Source organism: Orcinus orca, chromosome 12 (genome assembly GCF_937001465.1).
Source record: "Orcinus orca chromosome 12, mOrcOrc1.1, whole genome shotgun sequence".
NCBI classification, from domain to species: domain Eukaryota; kingdom Metazoa; phylum Chordata; class Mammalia; order Artiodactyla; family Delphinidae; genus Orcinus; species Orcinus orca.
In genome coordinates, this window is record NC_064570.1 from 83,773,776 (window position 1) to 83,782,419 (window position 8,644).

The 8,644-nt window shown below is 36.4% G+C and overlaps 1 protein-coding gene and 1 non-coding gene across 2 annotated transcripts; one reads left to right on the forward strand and one right to left on the reverse strand.

The window, feature by feature from the left end:
• The first annotated feature begins 2,062 nt into the window (after nt 1-2,062).
• On the forward strand, nt 2,063-2,536 carry LOC101277306 (NADH dehydrogenase [ubiquinone] 1 subunit C2-like). Its single transcript, XM_033410624.2, has one exon. The coding sequence runs from the start codon at nt 2,103-2,105 to the stop codon at nt 2,463-2,465; it is 363 nt and encodes a 120-aa protein (XP_033266515.2). The 5' UTR covers nt 2,063-2,102; the 3' UTR covers nt 2,466-2,536.
• Nucleotides 2,537-8,262: 5,726 nt separating this feature from the next.
• LOC117197706 (U6 spliceosomal RNA) lies at nt 8,263-8,368 on the reverse strand. Its single transcript, XR_004478503.1, has one exon. It is a non-coding gene; the product is annotated as a U6 spliceosomal RNA (small nuclear RNA).
• Nucleotides 8,369-8,644: the final 276 nt, after the last annotated feature.

An 8,644-nucleotide genomic window follows, 5' to 3' on the forward strand; every position in this document is an offset into this window, starting at 1 on the left:
ATTGCTTTTTCTCATCATTTGAAGGGAGGAGTTATAGCGAACTGTCCAGTAATCAATTTTACACATCCTAAAGTTATCTTTTAAAAGGTAAATCAGATTGTGCCAATAACCTGCCAAAAGCTTGCAATCTTCTTAAAATGCAGAAAAAAACATTTTATTATTGCTAACACAGCTCAACATATCCCTCTAATAATTTCTTCAAAAAGATCATATTTTGCACCCCCTCTGTGGCAGGGAGATGTTGGGTGGCCCCCATGGTCTCAACCTCCCCATGATGTATAATCCCCTGTCCTCGAGTGTTGGCAGGGTTGCTGACTTCCTTCTAACCAATAGAATATGACAAAAAAGAGTGATAGAATATCAGTTTTCTGAATAAGTTGTGTCAATAAGCTTCCATCACGATAGCAGACTCACTCTAAAGTCTTTTCATCCTTGGTGGCTTTGAAGAAGCAAGCTGCAACAACTCCTACAGCTTCAAGAATATGAAATCTGCCAACAAGGCGAGTGGGCTTGTTAAGAGGAAGTTCCCCAATTGAGTCTTCAGGTAAGAAGACTAGTCCTAGTCCTAGTCAAGACCATTATTGAAGTCTAACAGAAGACCAGATAAGCATTTCCAGAGCTCCTGATTTATAGAAACTATGAGATATTAGGTGTAATAGGTATTTGTTATGTGACATAGAGAGTTGAAGCAACTTGTTTACTGGTAAACTACCTGTCTTTCTATTCCTTTGACATACCAAACTTGTGTGCTCCTTGTATATTTTAGCCTACCTACACTAAGCCCTACCATTATGAAACCTGCTAAGTCATTCTCTATTCATTGCCTTGTCCTTTATTTATTACTCTGATGCATTAGAAATTAATTTATTTCCAACCAACAGGCTTGCACATGTCATTGACATAATTGACCATTTGGTTGAATATTTTCTAGCAAAATTGTTTAATCATATCCATAAATAACAAATTACTGTGTATAAAGGCAAGATAAAATTGGCATTAATTAACAGGGCATCTAATCATAAAATATGTAACACTCTTAAAGTAAATAATCTTTTAAATATAAAAGATCACTAAATGCTGAGCTACCCAGAGATTTCATAACTCTTTTTCTCTATAAAAATTTTCTTGATGATTGCATTTTTGAGATATGTCTGTAAATAGATTTTTCTCAAATATCATGAGACCTGAACTACATACTACATACCAATATATGAAGCAGCTTATCTTAAAGATCCCTTGTTATGCACTTAAATCTTGAAAGACTTGCTTCATTCACTTTGGAGGTAATTTTTAAACCCTTTTAACTGTGGAAAGAAAAGAGGCACACAAACTAAAAACAGAAAATCCACGCAATCATAACACACTGGTTTTACAAGACTAACCCAAATTTGGGGCTGCAGTGAGAGGGAAGACATTCTCTTAAGATTTAGATAAAAAATTAAAAATGCTTCATAACAGAGAAAATCAAACTGGTCAGGAAACCAAAATGACCACCATAGGTAACAACTTGTAAGTGTGGAGCTAATGGGGATGAGGTTGAGGTATTTCCCAGACAAAACATAGAGTTTTTTAAACAGTCTATGCCTGGAAATGCATGATGAATATGTAAAGCATTGTGAAAGAAAACCAAAGAATTCAATATTCTGGAGTGAGGTAATAGATATGAGAAACATACACCCTTATTGCATAATATTTCAATAAATATTTGTTAAATATATAGATGATCCTCTACTGAATTGTGAGAGGAGGTCATTGAGAAGGTCTGGCCGCCAGTTGCCTGCAAGTAAGACCCAGGTCATCAGAGGTACCTCAAACCCTCACCTGTAATTGGAATGTATGATCTGCCCACTATTCCCACAGTGGGAGCAGTTTTCCAGAGAGAAACAGTTTGAGAGAGCAATATGACGAGACCACCTGCACTGGATATGTGACTAAACCCTGTTAGGTCCTTTATATGCTAAACTTTTTATTTTAAATTTAAGATGCCCTTCAGCACCGCGCTCGGAGGTGAAAGCTCGTGGCTTGTGTCCCGGCCCTGGTCCTGGTGATTTTCTTTGTAGTTGGAGGTCAGAGGCCAGGCCTCAAGTGGGAACGGCCTCACCATGATGAACGGCCGGCCGGGCCAAGTGCCCTTACAGTTCCTGCCGAATGAGGCCCGGAGCCTGCCGCCGCCCAAGCTAACCGACCCGCGGCTCTTCTACGTCGGCTTCTTGGGTTACTGCTCCGGCCTGATTGATAGCCCGATCCGGCGGCGGCCGGTGGCTTCGGCCGGTTTGCATCGCCAGCTTCTATATGTTACTTCCTTTATTTTTGTCGGATATTATCTTTTAAAACGTCAAGACTGTATGTGTGCTCTGAGGGACCATGATATGTTTGCATATGTAAAGTCACATCCAGAGGATTTTCCTGAAAAAGATAAGAAAACTTACGGTAAAATTCTTGAAGAATTCCATCCAGTGCCTTGAAGTCTCCAAAATGCTTGCTCCGGTTTCACTGATACCGTTTTTTTCTGAATTTTATCTAACTGTTTCTGTGACATCTGAAGTTTACGTTAATCTATACATTAACACCTTGTGATTAAAATGGTCATCATAAGCAAAAAAAAAAAAAAAATTAAGTTGATTTACAATAGTTTATTAATTTCATGTGTACAACATAGTGATTCAATATCCCTATAGATTATAATCCATATAAAGTTAGTACAAAACAATGGTTGTATTTCCCTGTGCTGTACAATATATCCTAGTAGCTTATTTATTTTATACATAGTACTTTGTATCTCTTAATCCTCTACCCCTATCTTGCCCTTCTCCCCTTCCCCTCCCCATTGGGAACCACTAGTTTGTTCTCTATATCTGAGTCAGTTTTTTTAAACTACTTTGTCTTATTTTTTAGATCCATATATAAGGGATATCATATAGTGTTTGTCTTTCTCTGTCTGACTTTTTTCACTAAGCATAATACCCTCCAAGTCCATTCATGTTGTTGTAAATAGCAAAATTTCATTCTGTTTTATGACTAATATTCCATTGTATATATATTTATACCACATTTTCTTTGCCCATTCATCTATTTATGAGTGCTAAGGTTGCTTCCATATCTTGTCAATTGTAGATAATGCTGCTAGGAAAATTGGGGTACATATAACTTTTTAAATTAATGTTTTTATTTTCGTTGGATATATGTGCAGGGATGAAATTCTGCATCATATGGTATTGCTATTTTTAGTGTGTTTTTCTTTTCTTTTTATTTATTTATTTATTTTGAGGAAACTGCATACTGTTTTCCACAGTGGCTGCACCAATTTACATTTCCACCAACAGTGTACCAATACTAGTTATTTGTAGACTTTTTGATGATAGGCATTCTGACAGGTGTGTAGTTTTATCTCATTGTATGAGATGTCTGTATGACTTCTTCAGAAAAATGTCTATTCAGCACTTCTGCCCATTTTTTAATCAGGTTGTTTGCTTTTTGATGACACATTGTATGAGCTGTTTATATTTTTTGATATTAACCCCTTATTGGTCATACCATTTGCGAATATTTTCTCCCATTCAGTAGGTTGTCTTTTTGTTTTGTCAATGGTTTCCTTCTCTGTGCAAAACGTTTTAAGTTTAATTAGATCCCATTTGTTTATTTTGCTCTTATTTCTTTGGCCTTAGGAGACAGATCAAAAAAATATTGCTACAATTTATGTAAAAGAGTGCTCTGCTTATGTTTTCCTCTAGACGTTTTATAATATCCAGTCTTACATTTGGGTCTTTAATCTATCTTGAGTTTATTTTTATATATGGTGTTAGAGAATGTTCTAATTTCATTCTTTCACATGTAGTTGTCCAGTTTTCCCAGCACCACTTAATGAAGAGACTGTCTTTTCTCCATTGAATATTCTTGCCTCCTTTATCAAAGATAAGGTGACCATATGTGTGTGGGTTTATTTCTGAGCTCTCTATTCTGTTCCATTGATCTATGTATCTGTTTTTGTGCTAGTACCATGCTGTTTTGATTACTGTAGCTTAGTAGTATAGTCTGAAGCCTGGAAAGTTTACACCTCCAATTTTGTTCTTTTTTCACCAGATTGCTTTGGCAATTCAGGTTTTTTGGTTTCGTACAAAGTGTTGGGATTATTTGTTCTAGTTCTGAGAAAAATGTCATGGGTATTTTGGTAGGGATTGCACTGAATCTTTAGATTGCTTTGGGTAGTATGGACATTTTAACAATATGATTTTTTCCAATTTATTAACATGGGATAACTTTTATTTCTTTGTATCATTTTCAAACTCCTTCATCAATGTTTTATACTTTTCAGAGTATAGGTCCTTCACCTCTTTGTTTAAGTTTATTCCTAGGCATTTTATTCTTTGTGATGCTTTTTTTTGTGTGTGTGGTATGCGGGCCTCTCACTGTTGTGGCCTCTTCTGTTGCAGAGCACAGGCTCCAGATGCGCAGGCTCAGTGGCCACGGCTCACGGGCCCAGCCGCTCCACGGCATGTGGGATCTTCCTGGCCCGGGGCACGAACCCGTGTCCCCTGCATCAGCAGGTGGACTCTCAGCCACTGCGCCACCAGGGAAGCCCTGTGATGCATTTTTAAATGGGAAATTTTTCTTGTTTTTTCTTTCTAATAGTTCATTGTTCATGTATGGAAATGCAACAGATTCATATATATTAATTTTGTATGCTGTAAATACTGATTTCACTTATTAGTTCTAACAGTTTTTGGTCAAGACTTTAAGGTTTTCTACATATATTGATAGTATCATGTCATCTGCAGAAAGTAAGAGTTTAATTATTTTCTTCCAATTTGGATACCTTTTATTCTTTTTCGTCTGATTGCTATGGCCAGAATTTCCAATACTATATTAAGTAGAAGTGGTGAGAGTAGGCATCCTTGTCTTGTTCCTGATTGTAGAGGAAAGGCTTTTTGTTTGTCATCATTGTGTATGTTGTTAGTTGTGAGTTTGTCATAAATGGCCTTTATTATTTTGAGATATGTCCCTTTGATGAGAGTTTTTATCATGAATGGATGTTGAATTTTGTTTATTAACAAGATCATGTGATTTTTATCCTTCCTTTTATATTACATTGGTTAACTTGCAAATATTAAATTGTCCTTTCATTTTTGAAATAAATCCTAGTGCAAATAGTGCTGTTAAATTCAGTTTGCTAATATTTTGTTGAGGATTTTTGTATCTGTATTCATCAGAAGTATTGGCCTGTAATTTTCTTTTTTTTTAGTGCCTTTGGTTTTGGTATCAAGGCAATTGGAGCCTCATAGAATAAATTTCAGAGTGTTTTGTCCCTTTCAATTTTTGGAGGGGTTAGTTCAAAAAGGATAGGTATTAGCTCCTCTCTACATGTTTGGTAGAGTTCTCCATTAAAGCCCATCTAGTCCTGGACTTTTGTTTGAGGGGAGGTTTTTTTTTTTTTTTTTTTTTTAAATTACAAATTCAATTTCACTGCTAGTGATAATTCTCTTCAGATTGTCTATTTCTTCCTGATTCAATCTTGGCAGGTTGTATGTTCCTAGAAATTTGTCCATTTCTTCTAGGTTTTCCAGTTTGTTATCAAATAATTCTTCACAGTGTTCTTATATGATTTTTTGCATCATTGTGATATTTGTTGTTTCTTTTCTTTCATTTCGTATTTTGTTTATTTGGGTGCTCTCTCTTTTCTTCTTGATGAGGCTCCCTAAAGCTTTATTATTTTGTTTATCAGTTTATCAGGTTTATCAATTTTTTTAACCTCTTTATCAGAGTATAATTGCTTTACAATGTTGTGTTAGTTTCTGCTGTATAACAAACAGAACCAGCTATATGTATACATATATCCCCATATCGCCTCCCTCTTGAGCCTCCCTCCTACCCTCGCTATCCCATCCCTCTAGGTGATCACAAAGCACTGAGCTGATCTCCCTGTGCTATGCAGCTGCTTCGCACTTGCTATCTATTTTACATTTGGTAGTGTATATATGTCCATGCCACTCTCTCACTTTGTCCCAGCTTACCCTTACCACTCCCCGGGTCCTCAATTCCATTCTCTATGTCTGTTTCTTTATTACTGTCCTGCCCCTAGGATCTTCAGAACCATTTTCTTTCTTTCTCTTTTTTTTAGATTCCATATATATCTGCTAGAATGTGGTATTTGTTTTTCTCTTTGTAACTTCACTCTGTAGTCCTACAGAGTCCTACAGAGAGTCTCTAGGTCCAACCACCACACTACAAATAACTCAATTTCCTTTCTTTTTATGGCTGAGTAATATTCCACTGTACATATGTGCCACATCTTCTTTATCCATTCATCTGTCTATGGACACCTAGGTGGCTTCCATGTCCTGGCTATTGTAAATAGAGCTGCAATGAACATTGTAGTACATGACTCTTTTTGAATTATGGTTTTCTCAGGGTATATGCCCAGTAGTGGGATTGTCAGGTCATATGGTAGTTCTATTTTTAGTTTTTTAAGGAACCTCCATACTGTTCTCCACAGTGGCTGTATCAATTTACATTCACACCAACAGTGCAAGAGTGTTCCTTTTTCTCCACACCCTCTCCAGCATTTATTGTTTGTAGACTTTGTGATGATAGCCATTCTGACTGGTGTGAGGTGATACCTCATTGTAGTTTTGACTTGCATTTCTCTAATGATTAGTGATGTTGAACATCCTTTCATGTGTCTGTTGGCAATCTGTATATCTTCTTTGGAGAAATGTCTATTTAGATCTTCTGTCCATTTTTGGATTGGGTTGTTTGTTTTTTTGATATTGAGCTGCATGAGCTGCTTGTAAATTTTGGAGATTAATTGTTTCTCCATTGCTTCATTTGCAAATATTTTCTCACATTCTTAGGGTTGTCTTTTCTTCTTGTATATGGTTTCCTTTGCTGTGCAAAAGCTTTTAAGTTTCATTAGGTCACATCTGTTTATTTTTCTCTTTATTTCCATTCCTCTAGGAGGTGGGTCAAAAAGGATCTTGTTGTGATTTATCTCAGTGTTCTGCCTATGTTTTCCTCTAAAAGTTTTATAGTGTCTGGCCTTATATTTAGGTCTTTAATCCATTTTGAGTTTTTGTGTATGGTGTTAGGGAGTGTTCTAATTTCATTCTTTTACATGTAGCTGTTCAGGTTTCCCAACACCACTTATTGAAGAGGTTGTCTTTTCTCCATTGTATATTCTTGCCTCCTTTATCAAAAATACGGTTACCATATGTGTGTGGGTTTATCTCTGGGCTTTCTATCTGGTTCCATTGATCTATATTTCTGTTTTTGTGCTAGTACCGTCCTGTCTTGCTTTTCTAGCTTTGTAAGAGAGTCTGAAGTCTGGGAGCCTGATTCTTCCAGCTCCCTTTTTCTTTCTCAAGGTTGATTTGGCTATTCGGGGTCATTTGTGTTTCCATACAAATTGTGAATTTTTTTGTTCTAGTTCTGTGAAAAATGCCTTTGGTAGTTTGATAAGGATTGCACTGAATCTGTAGATTGCTTTGTGTAGTATAGTCATTTTCTCAATGTGGATTATTCCAATCCAAGAACATAGTATATCTCTCCATCTGTATTTTTTTGTTTTTGTTTTAATTTTTATTGGAGTATAGTTGATTTACAATCTTGTGTTAGTTTCAGGTGTACTGCAAAGTGATTCAGTTATACATGTAATCATTCTTTTTCAGATTTTTTACATATATAGGTTATTACAGAATATTGAGTAGAGTTCTCTGTGCTATAGAGTAGGTCCTTGTTGGTTACCAATCTTACATATAGTAGCATATGTAAGTTAATGTCAAGTTTCTGATTTACCTCTCCCTCCATGTTTCCCCTTTGGTAACCATAAGTTTGCTTTCAAAGTCTGTTTCTGTTTTGTAAATAATTTCATGTGGCATTTTTTAGATTCCACATATAAGTGATATAACATGATATTTGTCTTTCTCTGACTTACTTCACTTAGTATGATAATCTCTAGGTCCATCCATGTTGCTGCAAATGGCATTATTTCATTCTTTCTTATGGCTGAGTAATATTCCATTGTATATATGTACCAAATCTTCTTTATCCATTCATTTGTCGATGGATGTTTATGTTGCTTCCATGTCTTGGCTATTGTAAATAGTGCTGCAATGAACATTGGGGTGCATACAGCTTTTCGAATTATGGTTTGCTCTGGATATATGCCCAGAAGTGGGATTGCTGGGTCATATGGTAGTTCTATTTTTAGTTTTTTTAAGGAACTTCCATGCTGTTCTCCATAATGATTGTACCAGTTTACATTCCCAGAAAAATATGGAACACTTCATGAATTTGTGCATCATCCTTGTGTAGGGGCCATGCTAATCTTCTCTGTATCGTTGCAATTTTATTTTATTTATTTATCTTTTAATAAATTTATTTATTTATTTATTTAGGCTGTGTTGAGTTTTCGTTGCTGCATGCTGGTTTTCTCTAGTTGTGGCGAGAGGGGGCTACTCTTCGCTGTGGTGCACGGGGTTCTCATTGTGGTGGTTTCTTTTGTTGCAGACAATGGGCTCTAGGCTTACGGGCTTCAGTAGCCGTGGCTCACAGGCTCTAGAGCTCAGGCTGAGTAATTGTGGCACACGGCTTAGCTGCTCCGCATCATGTGGGATCTTCCTGTACAAGGGCTCAAACCCGTACCCACTGC